General features: G+C 40.3%; 1 protein-coding gene across 1 annotated transcript in view; it reads right to left on the bottom strand.

The window, feature by feature from the left end:
* Positions 1-2,896, bottom strand: part of LOC105872455 (cytochrome P450 2C18-like) — a 31,184-nt gene extending 28,288 nt beyond the window's left edge. Inside the window, exon 1 of the mRNA XM_012766449.3 lies at positions 2,616-2,896. Within this exon, the coding sequence (XP_012621903.1) occupies positions 2,616-2,783 (168 nt within the window). The 5' untranslated portion in view covers positions 2,784-2,896. The remainder of the gene's footprint in view (positions 1-2,615) is intronic.
* Between the last annotated feature and the right edge of the window lie 16,682 nt (positions 2,897-19,578).

Genomic DNA, 19,578 nt, shown 5'->3' with positions numbered 1-19,578 from the left:
AATTAGATAGCCACATGCAGAAGAATGGAGCAGGATCCCTTCTATCTCTTGTGATATACACAAAATTAATTCAAGATGGATTAAGTACTAAAATGTAAGACCTAAAACCACAAAAGTTCTAGAAGAAAAATGTAGGAAAAACTCTTCTAGACATTGGCTTAGGCAAAGAATTTAGGGGTAAGCCCACAACTAATGGAAGCAGAGCACACTGTATGGGGGAAGGACACAACTGTAGCCCTGGCTTAGGCAAGGCAAATCCATCACATGCAGCCAAAATGTTTGTACCACCATTATCCTAAATTTTAACAAAAAAAGCTTTACCAAGAGACAAAGCTTAATAAATACTTTTAAAAGTTGAGAAACAAAGAATTTATGAATAAGACCCAAATGTCCAAGACAGAAATGATATCAAATAAATAAATAGGATGATTCAATTAACAAGTTTCTGAACAGGAAGGAAAATAATCAAGAGCATAAACCGACAGTCTACAGAACGAGAGAAAATATTTGCCAAGTACACACCCAACAAAGGACTAATATCCAGAATCTACAAAGAACTCAACAAAACCACAAGAAAACACTAGTTACCCCCTTAAAGAGTGGCCAATAAGCATGAACAGAGTTTTCTCAAAAGAAGACAGACAAATGGCCAAGAAACACATGAAAAGATGCTCCACATCACTCAACATTAGGGAAATGCAAATAAAACCACAATGAGATTTCACATTATCTCTCTCAGAATGGCCATCATTGAAAAGTCTAAAATCAATAGATGCTGGCATGGATGCACTGAAAAAGGAATGATTATACACTGTTGATGAGACAGTATACTGGTGAAATCTGTATGGAAAACAGTATGGAGACTCCTTAAAGAACTAAAAGTAGATCTACCATTCAATCCAACAATCCCACAACTGGTTATCTACTCAACGGTAAAGAAGTCATAACTGCAAAAGGACACCTGTGTCAAAATGTTCATCACAACACAATTTATAATTTCAAAGATATGGAACCAACCTAACTGCCCATCAAGTGATGAGTGCATAAAGAAAGTGTGGTATAACCACCATGTGAATACCTTAGTGTTAATCAGTTAGTACCAATTTGATGGCGAATACATGTGGCGCATGTTTTTCCAACCTTGCGATTCCTCACTTCAAAGGATGGGCTCAATCTCTGGCTTGGGCGAGGCGATAATGTTATATGTAAGCAAAATGTTTGTACTCTCATAATATCCCTAATTGAACAAAAAGGAAAGTGTGGTGTGTATATACACCATGGAGTGGTACTCAACCATATAAAGGAGTGAAAGAATGTCTTTTGCAGCAACTTGGATGGAACTGGAGACCACTATCCTAAATGAAATATCTCAGGTATTTAAAAACAAACACCATATGTTCTCACTAGTAAGTGGACACAGAGGATGGGTACACACTGCCACAAAGAGATGTAAGGATACTAAAAACCAGGAAGGGAGAGGCTAGGAGGGCAGTGAGGGGTAAAAACTTACGTATCTGGTACAATGAACGCTACTCTGGCGACAGGCACCCTAACGCCTTGACTTCAGCATGACACAATTCATCCATGTAGCAAAAACACCTGTATCCTTTAATGCTTTGCCATTGAAAAACAAGCCACTTATCATGTATATTATCCCTATTTTACAAATAAAGAAACTGAGGGCAGAGAATTACAATTCATTTTCAGTGTTTCACAGGTGACATACAGAACATCCAAATTTGAATCCCTGCTTATTCAAACTCTGATGCTTGAGCGATTTATCAGTCCCTCATATTCACCTTGAGACCAGTACCCGGCTGACTACCTCAGGATCACGTGAGAAGGTCTTGTCATCGGGATACTGACTCAGTACCCCTGGATGAACACTCAAAACTGATATTTCTAAAAGTCACAACAGATGATTCTAACGCCCAGAACTTGTTGGGATCTGCTGTTATTACCAATGCTGAAAGAGTGAGCATCACAGAGGCAGCGCCAGGACTTGTAACATCTCCTGGCAGAACATTTTCCATCCACCAGCATTTTGTGCTACAGATAATAGCTTTCTGCAGAATCCAAAAGAATTCTGATACCACCAATTGTGTCCTGACTGATCACTTGTTTCTTTCATTCACTTATGGTCATCCTGAACCCGTAGCTACCGGCATTTCCTTGGTGTCAGACATAAACTCACTATTTGGAAAAGTTCAGTTCTCATGGCTATTCTGAATAAAACATATGGCTATTATGACTTAATGAATAAAATATCTAATCACACACACTTTTCGTACCATTTACTCTGAGTTAAAAATCACAGCAAATGGCTATAATACAAAGAAAGAACACAATACTCTGAACCACTGCCACTATATTATTTTGATTCTACAATACAGCAACCTAAATGTTTCCCTACTTACAAAATTCTTTACCTGATTCCACTATTTCTGTCGATGGCAGACTCTAAAATGCAACAGAAGCACCCAAGTTGATAGGGATCATTTTGCTTTACGATGATCTGTTATACCAATATGCTTCCAAGAGTGCATTCTATCTAAAATGGGAAGTCTAATAACTTCCCCTTTGTAAGCCACTGAAGGAGTACAAAGCATACTTACATTGCTGATAGTTTTCTTCATGTTCTTAACATCAATCTGTAAGATATTTCCAATAATTGGGAGAGGAGTGGGGCCAGGAGGGAGCTTCCCTCTCCCAGGGCTCTGTCTCCAGAGGAAGAGGAGAAACAAACAAGAGAGACAGAGCACCAGAACCACAGATGGGTCCATTGCAGCCTTCTCTTCTTACTAAGACAACTGTGAGCTTGCACTCCAAGGCTTTTATAACACTCCCTGCTAAAGTAGTGTCTGCTCTGTGACCTGCATAGTGGCTGAGCACATAGGCCCACTTGATATTCTCTGCTGAGTGGACTTTGGCCCACTGAGAGAGAGAAAAATAAAATGTACTCTAGCCTTCTTTCCAGTACCCGCCCTGCACATTCTGGTTTAATTATACGGGATCGCAGCCCATGTGTTGGTAATTTTCCTAAGGCCCTTGTGGTTTCAGTGAGCTCTCATGATGGAAGAACTGAAGCAAATAATTGATGAAAGAAAATCACCAAAAATTCTGGATTCTCAGAATCCAGAACGGCCAGCTCAGAATTTATTACTTTGAGGAAGATCAGTGTATTCTATGGTTTGCATATAAAATGTGTACGTTTGGATGCTATATCTAACATTAGCAGAGGTTGTCCTTGATAACAGAATCCTTTCAAATACTTAATATCGGTGCCTAAACATGAAATAGCAGACACAATACATACATCTACAACGAGAAAAGGTAAATCAAGTTATTAAACAATGAATTGATATGAATTTCAGTTAGATGAAAAACAACCTCAGAAGGCAGAAATTATCATTTCTTATTTTTCAAATGGGGAAGTGGAGGCTGGGAGAACAGGAGTCCTGTCAGTGCCTCACAGCTCATGGGAGGCTGAACTGGGATTTGAGCTGAAACCTTCTGATGCCCACCGTGGTGCGTTATCACTTACACCAGGGCTGCCTTGACAACACATTGGGCAAAACAAACAAACCCCTAAACATTAGTTACTCTGCATGTACCACACATTGGCACTGCTTGGAGTAACAGGCTTCTCATTAAAGAAAAGCCCCTTATTTGACTCCAAGGATAATAGCACCAGAGGTGCCCAAGAGAAGAAGTAAAAGACAGAGTTCTCCACTTTCCGTCACTGCAGAGGTGGGCGTTGCTCAGCACAACTGAGGCACGAGCCAAACTCAGAGATTTAGTGGGGAGAGTTTGAGAAACTATGGCTTCTCCACCTCCCAGTCACCTCCAGACACAGCTGCTTCTGTTGGATTTCGTCTGCCATGGTTCAGAAATGACAGAATGTAACAATATACAACAAGGGAGGGAAATTATAGAAGAAAAGTCGAGGGTGAAGTAGAGGATGGGAGATAGGGAAATCATTAACCAGACCCACACACAGAAGCACCACAATGTGCAGACATGAACAGGACCTGACTGACGGTCAGTGGTCATGACCAGAATGACATATGTTACAGATCACTGATGACAACCAGAATGACATATGCTACAGATCACTGATGACACTGCCTGTGCAAAGGTGTGCTCTGTAAAGATGTCATATTTGTTCTAAATTAACTAGTTCAGTTATTTCCAGTTCTTTTATTAAGAAAATTTTAGTTGTATTAAGACCTAGTTTAGGTCACAATGGTTTAGAGGTCATGTTTAGAGAGATTCTGACAATTTACAGAGAGTTTCCACACACACCATATACCTTTTGATTCTCTCAGGTACCTTTGCCTGAGGTAAAATTATTCTCATTTTGGGGAAGGGAATGCTGGGCCTTGGAGATCGGTACTTTGGCCAAGGACACACAGACTGAGGGTGGAAATGCTGAGTCTGGAATCAATAACCCGGCATTTGGACCCTACTGCAAGAAAAACATTCAGTTCAACCGGGTTCCTCCAAATTTACATATTGTGTACTAAGATTCAGTATTTCATTATTCAACCTAGTCAGTGACTTTCAACTTGAACATTAATTTAGTTAGATATTACAGCACCGGTTGACTAAACTGGGGGTCAAAAGACTTCGGTTTTACAACCTTTAAAACTTGAGTCGGCACAGGCATGTTAAACACTTTAACCAGAGCAAAGGGGAGAAATTTTCTACCTGACTCACATTGGTCTAAAAGAACCACACTGGCTTCTTTGGATAAAATAAGCTCAGTTGCTCCCTGGGGACCAATCATTTCCTTCCTTGAGACGTAGGTGTCCCTGCTCTGCTCTTCCTCCCTTCTGCTGAGCTGAGGCTCCTGCATGGACCTTTCTTTTTACAGAATGAAAGACTCATAGACAATTTAGAGGGATCTCTGAAATCAACAGTTCTAAGCTTTGTTTTGCTTTTTAGGAATGAGCAAAATTGGCGACTCAGTGAGATAAAGTGTCACCAAGGCATCAGCACAAGATATCATACTTCGCTAGTTCAACTCCAACATGGCAGTGTTCATTGCTAGTCCAACTCCCAGTTCAGGGACATCTCATATCCCATCTCGCAGAATTCTCATCTTGGCCCCCTTCATCAGGAGAAGATCAGCATTAAGCCCACCACAGCTGAAGGGTAAAGTGAGCTTTAGCTTCACTGGAGTTGTGGGTTAGAGAGGATTTTTTTTTAATTATAGAATTTATTTTTTAGAGGAGTTTCAGGTTCCCAGAAAAACTACATAAGAAGTACACAGGTGACCATATACCCTCTCCCAGCACCCACCCATATGCTCTCCCACAATAAACTATCCTAATCAGTGTGGTTTATTAGTTACAATCAATTATCCAACAGTTACACATAATTGTCAAAGTTTATAGTTTACATAAGCTTTGCTCTTTGTGTTGTACATTCCATGGGTTTTTACTAAAGTATAATGACATGTACCCTTCATTATAGATGCTATGTATCAAATTGAGAGAGTTCCTCTTCAATTCTAGTTTGCTGAGAGTTTTTATCATGAAGTTGTGTTGAATTTTGTGAAATACATTTCCACATCGTTAAGATCATCAAGCGATATTCTCTTCTTTAGCAAGTTGAAGTAATGGAATACATTAGGGGATTTTCAAATATTGAACCAGTCTTGCACACCTACAATGAATCCCACTTGGTACTGGTATATATTATTCTTTTAATATACTGCTAAATACAATTTGATAATACTTTGTTGAGGAGACTTGTATCTATATTCCTTAGATATATTGGTTTCTACTAGTTCTTTTTTATAATGTCCTTCTCTGGTTTTGGTATTAGGATAATGCTGGCCTCATAGGATGTGTTAGAAAGAATTCCTTCTACTACCTTCTGGAAGAGATTGTAGACAACTGTTGTAATTTCTTTCTTAAATGTTTAGTGTTTGTAATTCACCAGTGAACCTATATGGGCCTGGTGCATTCTACTTTGGAGGTTATTAATTAATGATTGAATTAATTTGATAGATAAAGGTCTATTTAAATTACCAATTCTTCTTGTGTGAAATTTAGCAGATTTTGTCTTTAAAGACTAATTGACTTCGTCTAAGTTATTATATTTGACGATATAGAGTTGTGCATAATGAATTTATTTTCAAAGAACCAGCTTTTGATTTCATTGATATTCTTTATTCATTTCCTATTTTCAATTTCAGCCATTTCTACTCTGATTTTTATTGTGTCTTTATTCGGTTTATTTGTATCTAATTGGTTATTCCTTTTCTAGTTTCCTAAGGTGGATTGTTGCAATGCTGATTCTATGTCTTACTTCTTTTCTAATATTTGTAATCAGTGCAATAAGTTTCCCTGTAAGAACTATTTTCACTGTATTCCACAAATTTTGAAAAGTTCTATTTCTTAATATGAAAATATTAAGTGGGTACAAATGTTTTTGTTACATGGATACCTTGTATAACGTTTAAGTCAGGGCTTTTAGCATGCCCAACACCCAAGTACTATTCATTATACCCGATAGGTAGGTTTTTACCCCTTCCCTCTTCCCCCTTCCTTCCTTTTTGATTTCCAATTACCTTTACATCTTTCTGTGCCAATGCATACCCACCGATTAGTTTCCAATTATTGTTTTTCCTTTCCTGAGATACTTCACATAGGATAATGGTCTCTAGTTTCATCCAAGTTGCCACAAAAAACATTATTTCATTTCTTTTCATGGCTGTGTGGTACTCCATGGTATATATAAAACACATATTGTAAATGAACTCATGAATTGATGGGCACTTAAGTTAGGCACAGTCTTTGTGATTGTAAATTGTACTGCAATAAACAATCAAATGCTGGTTCTTCTTGATAAAATGACCTCTTTTCCTTTGGATAGATACCCAATAGTGGGATTGCTGGATTGAATGATAAAGCTACATTTATTTCTTTAGGAATGTCAATATTATTTTATACAGAGGTCTGACTTCTTTGCAGTCCCAACAGCAATGTATAAGCATTCCTTTCTCTCTGTGTCCATGCCAGCATCTACTGTTTTTTGACTTCTCAGTAATGGCCATTCTGACAGAGAAAAGGTGACAACTCATTGTGGTTTTATTTGTATTTTCCTGATGTTTAGTGATATTGAGCATTTCTTCATTATTTTTGTTGGCCATTTGTTGTCTTCTTTTTAAAAACTTCTGTTCATGTATTTTTACCACTATTAAATGCGGTTGTTTGTTTTCTTCTTGCTAATTTGCTTCAGTTACTTGTAGATTCTGGTTACTAGCCCTTTATCAAATATAGTTTGTGAATATTTTCTACCATTGTATAAGTTGTCTGCTTACCCTTTGATTATTTCCTTTGTTATATGGAAGATTTTTAATTTAATTAATTTTCACTTGTTCATTTGTGTTGTTGCTATATTTGCTTTTGGGATATTAGTCATATATACCTTACCTAGGACAATATCTAGAAGAGTTTTCCCCACATTTTATTCCAGAATTTTTATGGCTCCATGCCTTTATTCAAATCTTTTATCCATCTCTAATTAATTATTGTATAAGTCAAAAGATAAGCCTCCTATTTCATTCTTCTGTGTGTGGCTGTCTAGTTTTCCTATAAGCATTTATTGAATAGGACTTCCCTTCCCCCATGTTTGTTGTTGTCTTCTTTTTCCAAGAACAAGTGGTTGTAGGTAGATGGTTTTATATTGGAGTTCTCTATTCTTTTCCATTGTTGTGTGTCTCTACTTTTATACCAGTACCATGTTGTTTTGGTTACTATATCTTACAGTAGTACTTAAAGTCAAGTAGAATGGAACCAGAGATAATTGTCCTTGGTGAAGTATCGCAAGATAGGAAAAACAAACACCACATGTACTCATTATTAAACTGAAATAAAGTAACAAGCACAGATTTGCACTGAGGGAAATAAAACTCAATGGATATCAATCAGGGAAAAAGAGGGGGGAAAGGAAGGATCAAAAACCTCCCTAATGGGTAAAATTAACACTATTTGGGCAATGAGTACACCTGTGGCTATGACTCAAGCATTATAAAAGTGATCATGTAGGGGGTTGGAATCAAGATGGCGGCCAAGAAACACCACCAGACAGAGTGTCTCTGCAGAAAAGAAAGATTCTAGCAGAAATTAGAAGAAAGAAGCAAGAAGATGAGCATACAGCAGACCAGGGTCGGAAGGAGGGGTACCTGAGACCACGGGAGATCCACGGGAGGAGGTTGTGGAGGAGAACTGGAAGCTGAGACCGCAAGAGCAGGACAGAGAACAGTGGGAAGCGTAGGTAACTCAGTAAACTTTCCCCTTCCCTGCATCTGGGACTGCTGGTGGGCTCCCCAGCGGGTGGAGACACCTGCGGCCACCAGCCCAGAGACAGCCGCCGCCAGTGAGTGGTAAGCCAGTAGCGGACGTGGCACCAGGCTCCCAAATCCCTTGGGGAACCACCATTTGCACAGACGCAAGCCGCGTGGAAGGCACCATAATGCCTACTTCTCCCCTCCGCCGACCCTACCTGCGGCTGCCCAGAGAGACAATATAGCCACCAGTCGGAGGCACCTACAGGGAACAGGACCTTCCCATTTGGGGCCCTAGAGCTGACTGAGGGGAACTCAGACCATGAGCTCCCTACAGGCCAGCCCTCCCAGGTGCTGCTGGCATGGTGATCCCAGGAAAACGGGGCAAACCCTGAGACTGAGAGACATAGACCCAGCTTGGGCTCACCGTGGGTGAATTGAGACTGGCACTCCTCTACCTGGTAACAATAGAGTTTGAACTCTGGGGCCCAGATGTCAGACCTGCAGACCAGATCCTATGCACAGAGGTCTCGCATTGCCCGGGACACAGAAGGGATATACGTGAACAGCCCACTGAGGTGTGTGTGCCTTCAGGGGCAGATCAGCATGCTAGAGGGCCACACTCCTCCCAAAGGGAGGCCGTGAGCCCAGCCCAGGTGGCGTTCCTGCACAGGGAATCTCCCCGCTGGCATCACAGTCAGGGGAGGCCTGATGGACTGTGATCTGGCCTGCTGGCAGAGGCCCAGGAGTAGCCGCGGAGTAGGGGAGGGTGGAAAGATACAGGCTGGCTCCAGAGTGTGGGTCTCAGACAGCCCCACCCCACATATAGACTTTCTGACTGAGCAGGGCCATTCTAGCCCCTCCTTAACAGGTTTTCCTGAAAGCAGAGAACAGAACTATGAACCCTGCTAATAACATTGGTGGTGTCTGAGAGCAGGCTTCCCCAACCTAGCTCTTCCCAGACTCTGTCCTAGGCCAGCCCTCACTGAGGGGGAAAAAAGGACACACCTGAAAGTCCCAGGGCCCCATCGACCAAGTGAGACACTAGACTGCCTCCTTCAGAAACAAGAGCTGATAACAGGACACAAAAAACAAAAGCGTAGCCTGTTCCTCCAAGCAAGTGCCATCTACTTACAGGGAGGACTTCCTGAACAGCCTTTTCACGGAACCTACTGATTCATTATACAGGGAGTGGTCGAATCTCACCCACAGACACCACCTACCGGCTCAGAAACTAAACAAGGCATGTGAATACCAAAACAAAAACCTAAAGGACAGAAACAACAAGTGATCGACATAGGAAGAAACCAGTGAAGGAACTCAGGAAATATGAAGAACCAAACAGAAAACACACCCCCAAAGAGGAGCACCAGCCCCCTAGAAATGGACACCAATCAAAATCAGGCAACCAAAATGACAGAAGAGGAATTTCGTATGAGGATCATAAGAACACTCACCGACCTGCAAGAACAACTCATTAACCAACACAGAGAAACCACAAAGAGCCTCCAGGACCTAGAAGAAAAGTTCACTAAAGAAATAGACACAATGAAGAAAAGTTTAACCGAACTCCTGGAAATGAAGAATCAATTCAGGAAACTACAAAATACAGTGGAAAGTCTCAAGAACAGGGTAGATCAAACAGACAAAAGAATCTCAGATATTGAAGGTAACACCCTCCAATTAAATAAAACAGTCCCAGAGATAGAGCAGAGAAACAAGAGAAAAGAGCAAAGCCTACAAGAGATGTGGGATTATGTGAAGAAACCTAACGTGAGGGTCATAGGGTTACCAGAAGAGGAGGAAGACAACACTCAAGGGTTGGACAAGCTATTTGAAGATATAATAGAGGAAAATTGCCCAGGCCTTGCTCAAAATCTCAATATACAAGTTCAAGAAGCTCAGACGACCCCTGGGAGATTCAATTCAAACAGGAAGACGTCACAACATCCAGTCCTCAGACTGACCAAAATATCAACTAAAGAGTCCCTGCTAAGAGCTATAAGATGAAAGAAGCAAGTAACATACAAGGGAAAGTCAAATCGAATAAGACCAGACTTCTCTAATGAGACTTTACAAGCAAAGAGATAGGGCCCCGTTCTCACTCTTCTGAAAGAAAACAATGCCTAGCCTAGAATCTTATTCCCTGCAAAACTAAGCTTCATATATGAAGGAGAAATAAAGACATTCTCAGACAAGCAAAGTCTCAGAGAATTCACCAAGACAAGACCAGCCCTACAAGAAGTACTCAAAACAGTGTTACGCATGGAACGACATAATAAAAACTCATGAATATAAAAACTACCAAACCCCAAAGATTAAAGGCCGGATAGTACAATGACTCAAGACAGAAATCAAAGCAACAACATCCAACCCAACACAATGAACAGTAATCTACCTTACCTATCAGTTCTCTCAATAAATGTGAATGGCTTAAACTCTCCACTCAAGAGACGTAGGCTGGCTGAATGGATAAGAAAATACAGGCCAAGTATATGCTGTCTTCAGGAAACACATCTAACCTGCAAGGATGCATACAGACTAAAACTAAAAGGGTGAAGATCAGTATTCCAAACAAGTGGAAGCCAAAAGAAGGCTGGCGTGGCAGTTCTAATTTCAGAAGATTTAGTTTTGAAACCAACAAAGGTAGTGAAAGACAAAGAGGGTCATTATATAATGGTGAAGGACACAGATCAACAAGAAGAGGTAACAATTTTAAATTTATATGCACCCAACTTAGCTTCACCCAGATTCATAAAGAAAACCTTACTGGATATAAGCAAATTGATCAATAGCAACTCCATAATCACCCGAGATTTCAACACCCCACTGATGGCACAAGACAGATCTTCTAAACAGAAAATCAATAAAGAAGTAATGGACTTAAACAAAACTCTAGAACAATTGGGTCTGACTGACATTTACAGGACATTCCACCCAAAATCCACGGAATATAAGTTCTTCTCATCAGCTCAAGGGACATTCTCTAAGATTGACCATATCCTAGGACACAAAGTAAATCTCAAGAAATTTTAAAAAAGAGAAATCATACCATGTATCTTCTCAGATCACAGCGGAATAAAAGTAGAAATCAACCCTAACAGAAACTGACACTTCTACACAAAAACGTGGAAATTAAACAACATCCTACTAAATTATTACTTCATAAGAAGTAATGAAGAAATCAAGATGGATAAAAAAAATTCTATGAACAAAATGATAATGGAGAGACAAGTTATCAAATCCTCTAGGACACAGCTAAAGCAGTTCTGAGAGGAAAGTTTATCTCCATAAATGCCTATAACCAAAAGACAAAAAGATCACAAATAGACAATCTAATGAAATGACTCAAAGAGCTGGAAAAAGAAGAACAGACCAACCTGAAACCCAGCAGAAAAAGTGAAATCAACAAGATCAAATCAGAACTATACAAAATTGAAAACAGGGAAGCTATTCAGGATATTAATAAAACAAAAAGTTGGTTCTTTGAAAAAATAAACAAAATTGACATGCCATTGGCTAAGCTAACGAAAAGCAGAAAAGAGAAATCTCTAATAAGCTCCATCAGGAACAAAAAAGGAGATATCACAACTGATCCCAAAGAGATACAAGATACAATTTATGAAAACTACAAAAATCTTTATGCACACAAACTGAAAAACGTGGAGGAAATGGACAAATTTCTGGAAACACACAGCCGCCCTAGGCTCAACAGGAAGAAATAGATCTCCTGAACTGACCAATCTCAAGAGCTGAAATAGAAACAGCAATTAAAAATCTCCCTAAAAAGAAAAGTCCCGGTCCAGATGGTTTCACACCCAAATTTTGACACACTTACAAAGAAGAACTAGTACCTATCTTGCAGAAACTATTCCACAACATCGAGAAGAACGGAAACCTCCCCGACACCTTTTATGAAGCAAATATTACTCTGGAAAGGAATATACCAGGAAAGGATGCAACAAGAAAAGAACACTACAGATTAATATCCCTAATGAATATAGATGCAAAAATTTTCAACAAAATCTTAACTAACCGAATCCAGACACTTATCAAAAAAATAATCCACCACGACCAAGTGGGCTTCATCCCAGGGATGCAGGGATGGTTCAACATACGTAAATCTATAAATGCAATTCATCACATAAACAGAAGCAAAAACAAAGACCACATGATGCCTTCAATAGATGCAAAAAAAGGTTTTGACAAAATTCAACAGCCTTTCGTGATACCAACACTTACTAAAATAGGCATAGAAGGAATATACCTAAAAATGATACAAGCAATATATGACAGACCCATAGCCAACATCATACTGAATGGGGAAAAATTGAAATCATTCCCACTTAGAACTGGAACCAGACAAGGCTGCCCACTATCTCCACTTCTGTTCAACATAGTGCTGGAACTGATAAATGAATTTAGTAAAATCTCAGGATACAAAATCAATACACAGAAATCAGAGGCATTCATATACGCCAACAACAATCAAATTGAGAACCAAATCAAAGACTCAATTCCCTTCACCATAGCAACAAAAAAATTAAAGTACCTAGGAATATACTTAACCAAGGAGGTAAAATATCTCTAAAGGGAGAACTATGAAACACTAAGGAAGGAAATAGCAGAGAATGTAAACAGATGGAAATCCATACCATGCTCGTGGATCGGCAGACTCAACATCATCAAAATGTCTATACTACCCAAACTGATCTACAGATTCAATGCAACACCTATTAAAATCCCATCAGCATTCTTCACAGATATAGAAAAAATAATTTTACGCTTCGTATGGAACCAAAGAAGACCCCAAATTTCAAAGGCAATTCTAGGCAACAAAAACAAAATGGGAGGCATTAATATGCCAGAAATCAAACTCTACTACAAGACTATAGTTATTAAATCAATCTGGAATTGGCACAAAAATAGGAATATTGACCAGTGGAACAGATGTGAGAATCCTGACATAAAACCATCCTCATATAGCCATCTAATCTTTGACAAAGTAGACAGAAACATACGCTGGGGAAAAGAATCCCTTTTCAATAAATGGTGCTGGGAAACCTGGATAGCCACTTGTAGAAGGCTAAAGCAGGACCCACACCTTTCACCTCTCACAAAAATCAACTCACACTGGATAACAGACTTAAACCTAAGGTATGAAACTATTAGAATTCTAGAAGAAAATGTTGGAAACACTCTCCTAGACATCGGCCTGGGCAGAGAGTTTATGAAGAAGTCCCCAAAGGCAATAACAGCAGCAACAAAAATGAATAAATGAGATATGATCAAACTACAAAGCTTCTACACAGCCAAAGAAACAGTCATGAAAATAAACAAACAGCCTACAGAATGGGAGAAAATTTTTGCAGTCTACCCATCTGATAAGGGGCTGATAACTAGAATATACTTAGAACTCACAAAAATCAACAAGAAAAAATCAAATAACCCTATTAAAAAGTGGGCAAAGGACTTGAACAGAAACTTTTCTAAAGAAGACAGAAGAATGGCTGATAAACATATGAAAAAATACTCAACATCTCTAATCATCAGGGAAATGCAAATCAAAACCACAAAGAGGTATCACTTAACTGCAGTGACAATGGCCTTTATCAAAAAGTCTCCAAACAATAAATGCTGGAATGGATGCGGAGAGAGAGGAACACTCCTACACTGCTGGTGGGACTGTAAACTAGTTCAACTTCTGTGGAAAGCAATATAGAGATACCTTAAAGTGATACAAGTGAATCTACAATTTGATCCAGCAATCCCATAGCTGGCCATCTACCCAAATGATCCAATGACACTCTACAAAAAAGACACCCGCACTTGAATGTTTATAGAAGCACAATTCATAATTGCAAGGCTGTGGAAACAGCCCAAGTGCCCATCAATCCAAGAATGGATTAATAAAATGTGGTATATGTATACCATGGAGTACTATTCAGCTCTAAGAAACAATGGTGATATAGCACATCTTATATTTTCCTGGTTAGAGCTGGAACCCATACTACTAAGTGAAGTATCCCAAGAATGGAAAAACAAGCACCACATATACTCACCAGCAAATTGGTATTAACTGAGTAGCACATACATGGACACATAGATATTAGAGTCATAGGGTATTGGTCAGGTGGGAGGGGGGAAAGGGGCTGGTATATACATACATAATGAGTGAGATGTCCACCATCTGTTGGATGGTCACGCTGGAAATTCAGACTTGTGGGAGTAGGGGGGAAAGGGAATTTTTTGAAACCTTAAAATTTTTACCCCCATTAGAGAAGTCTGGTGTTATTTGAATTGGCTTTCCCTTGTATGTTACTTGCTTCTTCCGTCTTACAGCTCTTAGAAGGGCCTCTTTAGTTGATATTTTGGTCAGTCTGATGACTGCATGTTGTGATGTCTTCCTGTTTGCATTGAAACTCCCAGGGGTCGTCTGAGCTTCTTGAACTTGTATATCGAGATTTTGAGCAAGGCCTGGGCAATTTTCCTCTATTATATCTTCAAATAGCTTGTCCCGCCGTTGAGTGTTGTCTTCTTCCCCATCTGGTAACCCTATGACCCTCACATTAGGTTTCTTCACATAATCCCACATCTCTTGTAGGCTTTGTTCTTTTCTCTTGTTTCTCTGCTCTATCTCTGGGACTGTTTTATTTAGTTGGAGGGTGTTATCTTCCATCTCTGAGATTCTTCTGTTTGATCTACCCTGTTCTTGAGACTTTCCACTGTATTTTGTAGTTTCCTGAATTGATTCTTCATTTCCAGGAGTTCGGTTAAACTTTTCTTCATTGTGTCTATTTCTTTAGTGAACTTTTCTTCTAGGTCCTGGAGGCTCTTTGTGGTTTCTCTGTGTTGGTTATTGAGTTGTTCTTGCAGGTCGGTGAGTGTTCTTATGATCCTCATACGAAATTCCTCTTCTGTCATTTTGGTTGCCTGATTTTGGTTGGTGTCCATTTTTAGGGGGCTGGTGCTCCTCTTTGGGGAGCATTTTCCGTTTGGTTCTTCATATTTCTTGAGTTCCTTCACTGATTTCTTCCCATGTTGATCAGTTGTTGTTTCTGTCCTTTAGGTTTTTGTTTGGGTATTCACATGCCTTGTTTAGTTTCTGAGCTGGTAGGTGGTGTCTGTGGGTGAGATTCGACCACTCCCTGTATAATGAGTCAGTAGGTTCCGTGAAAGGCTTTGCAGGATGTCCTCCCTGTCAGTAGATGGTGCTTCTTGGAGGAACAGGCTACACTGTTGTTTTTGTGTCCTGTTATCAGCTCTTGTTCCTGTAGGGAGGCACTCTAATGCCTCAGGTGGTCACTGGGGCCCTGGGACTTCCAGGTGTGTCCTTTTTTCCCCCTCAGTGAGGACTGGTCTAGGAGAGAGTCTGGGCGGAGCGGGGTTGGGTAAGCCTGCCCTCAGGCACCACCAATGCCATTAGCAGGGGTCAAAGTTCTGTTCTCTGCTTCCAGGAAAAGCTGTCAGAGAGGCTGGAATGGCCCTGCTCAGCCAGAAAGTCTGTGTGTGGTGGTGGGCTGTCTGAGACCCGCAGTCTGGAGTGGGCCTCCCTTCTTTCCACCCTCCCCAATTCCGCAGCTACTCCTGGGCCTCTGTCAGCAGGCCAGACCACACGCCACCAGGCCTCGCTGGACTGTGATGCTGGTGGGGTGGTTCCCTGTACAGGAACGCCACCTGGCTGGGAGTACAGCCTCCTTTTGGGAGGAGGGTTGCCCTCTAGGACTCTGATCTGCCCCTGAAGGCACACACACCTCTGTGGGCTGTTTACGTATATCCCTCTGTGCCCCAAGCAATGTGAGACATCGGTGTACAGGATCTGGTCTGCATGTCTGACCTCTGGGTCCCAGAGTTCAAACTGTATCCCCACCAGGGAGAGGAGTGCCAGTCCCAATTCACCCGCAGGGAGCTCACGTTGGGTCTATGTCTCTCCGCCTCAGGGTTTGCCCCGTTCTCCTGGGAACACGGTGCCAGCAGCACCTGGGAGGGCTGGCGGGTGGGGAGCTCATAGTCTGAGTTCCCCTTAGTCAGCTGTAGGGTCCCAAAAGGGAAGGTACCATTCCCTGGAAGTGCCTCCGGCTGGTGGCTATATTGTCTCTTTGGGCAGCCACGGGTAGGGTCAGCGGAGGGGAGAAGGAGGCAATATGGCGCCTTCCGCACAGCTCGGGTCTGTGCTTACGGAGGTGCCCCAAGGGATTTGGGAGCCTGGTGCCATGTCCCCTACAGGCTTACTGCTTGCTGGCAGCGGCCATCTCTGGGCTGGTGTCCGCAGGTCTCTCCACCCGCTGGGGAGCCCACCAGCAGTCCCAGATGCAGGGGAAGGGAAAGGTGACTGATCCACCTACCCATCCCGCTGGTCTCCTGGCTGCTCCTGCGGTCTCAGCTTCCAGTTCTCCTCCATAACTTCCTCCCCTGGAGTCTCCCATAGTCTCAGGTACCCCTCCTTCAGGCCCTCGTCCGCTGTATGCTCCTCTTCTTGCTTCTTTTTTCTAATTTCTTCTAGAATCTGTCTTTTCTGCAGAGACACTCGTCTGGCAGTGTTTCTCATCCACCATCTTGATCCTGTCCTCAACTTTTATTTTTATTTTTATTTTCTATTTCAGGATATTATGGGGGTACAAACATTTTGGTTACATGTCATGACTTTGCTACACCCAATCCATGATTAGAGGTGTGCCCTTCCCTCCTGCAATGCTCACTGCATCCATTAACTGTGAGTTTACGCACCCCCAAACCCCAACGCCCCCAAATTTTACTATTGTGTGAGCAGCTTAGTGTTGATCAGTCAGTGCCAATGTGATGGCAAGTACATGTGGTGCTTATTCTTCCATTGTTGTGATACCTCCCTTCAGAGCATAGGCTCATTTTTTTTATGCAGAACCTATCCTGTATTTTAATTAATTAATTAATTTTACAGTCAGGATATTAGGGGGGTACATACATTTTGTTTACATGAAATGCATTTGCCTTGCTCAAGCCAGGGCTACAAGCGTGTCCTTCCCCCATACAGTGTGCCTGTTTCCATTAGCTATGGGTTTACCCTCCCCCAACCCCAGGATAATATAAGAGATGCTAGATCACCATGGTTTTGTATAGTTCAGTAGTAGTCCATGGTACACATATACCACATTTTATTAATCCACTCATGTATTGATGGGCATTTGGGTTGTTTCCACATCTTTGCAATTGTAAATTGTGCTGCTCATAAATAGTACAGTTTTTGAGTATTAAACTGTGGCAAGACATACTTAACATAAATTTACCCAGTTTAATGATTTTTATGGTACAGTTCAGTAGCATTAAGTATATTCACATTATTGTGCAAATAAACACTATCTTCAGAACTCTTTTCATCTTATAGAACTAAACTTTGTATCATTAAACAATAATGCCACATTCTCAAATTCCAGCTATGTAAGAATGCATAGAGAATTTTTATGACTATGAATTTGCTTATTCTAGGTACTCATATAAGTGGACTCATACAAATTTTGTATAATTATGACTGGCTATTTTCACTTTACATAGTGTCTTCAAGTTTTATTCATGTTACAGCATGTCTCAGAATTTACTTTCTTTTAAAGCCTGAATAATATTCCATTGTATATAAATAAATATATATATGTATCCATATATATCACATGTTATTTATCCCATTTCTTAGTCAATGGACACTTGGGATGCTTCTACCTTTGGATTTTGTGAATGCAGATGCTATGAACATTGGGGTACAAATATTTCTATGATACCAGCTTTCATTTCTTTTATGGATATACTGACTATTTGAATTGCTAAGTCATATAGGAATTCTCTCATTAAGTTTTAGTGGAACCACTATACTATTTTTGATAGTGGCTGCATCATTATACATTCCCACAAGAAGTACACAGGTTTCCTGATTTCTCCACATTCTCATCAACACTTAGTATTTTCTGAATCTTTGAAACAACCATCCTAATGAGTAGAAGGAGGTGTCTCATTAAGGTTATGATTTATATTACCCTAAGGATTAGTGATGATGTGCATGTTTTCAAGTGCTTAAGCCATCCTTTATCTTCTCTGGTGAAATGTTCATTCTAGCACTTTGCACATTTTTAAACAGGTTTTGTCCTTTTTGTTGATGTTATGAAGTTGTACAAATACTTTATATATTTTGGACATTAACTCTTAAAAGATATATGATTCCAAATATTTTCTGCTATTCTGTGGGTTGTCTTTACACTCTTGACAGTGTCCTCAGATGTACAAAGTTAAATTTGATGAAGACCAATATATCTGTCTTTGCTTTCATTGCCTATGCTCTTGGTGTCATGTTCAAGGAATCATTGCCAAATTCAATGTCACGAAGACTTTCTGTAAGTAGTAAACTATTATTCAGCAAGTCAGTCCAATATTCCTAGCTATAATATTTTCTATGAGCCATTCAGTCACCAGAATCATTTGAAATATCAAAATCTTCCTCCCTCTTCTAAGGATTTCTAAACTATTAGGAAAGGGAAAGCAGAAAATAATTTTGGAACTTGATAAGAGTCAGTTGATTTAAAGAATGATTTCAAGCTGGGTCTTGAGTAGTAGAGAGTTTGTGGATTAAAGACAGTACTTATAAGAAAATTTATAGCATTGAATGTATATGCAAATCTTTGTTTCCTAAAAATGAGAGTAATAGAGTAATATAAAATCCATAATTGACATCCACATTAGAAAACTGGAAAATGGAGAAGTAATTAATTCCGAAGTAAGCAGAAGGAAAGAAGTCACAAAAATTAGAACAGGAATCAATGAAATTGGAAACAGGACATTAAGAGATAAAAATGCCTAAATAGCCGGGCGCGGTGGCTCACGCCTGTAATCCTAGCACTTTGGGAGGCTGAGGCGGGTGGATTGCTCAAGGTCAGGAGTTCGAAACCAGCCTGAGCGAGACCCCGTCTCTACCAAAAATAGAAATAAATTGACCAACTAAAAATATATATACAAAAAAAAATTAGCCGGGCATGGTGGCGCATGCCTGTAGTCCCAGCTACTCGGGAGGCTGAGGCAGTAGGATCGCTGAGCCCAGGAGATTGAGGTTGCTGTGAGCCAGGCTGATGCCACGGCACTCACTCTAGCCTGGGCAACAAGTGAGACTCTGTCTCAAAAAAAAAAAAAAAAAAATGCCTGAATAAAAATGCTTAAATAAAAAAAATGTCTCACACATTTCCTAACACATTAAAATTTTTGCATTTTCCAGTCAAGAAGGTTAAAGTATGATGAGGTATGTTTAATTTGTCATTTTTATTTTT

Source organism: Microcebus murinus, chromosome 14 (assembly GCF_040939455.1).
Source record: "Microcebus murinus isolate Inina chromosome 14, M.murinus_Inina_mat1.0, whole genome shotgun sequence".
NCBI lineage: Eukaryota > Metazoa > Chordata > Mammalia > Primates > Cheirogaleidae > Microcebus > Microcebus murinus.
This window is presented reverse-complemented; position numbering and strand designations above follow the sequence as displayed.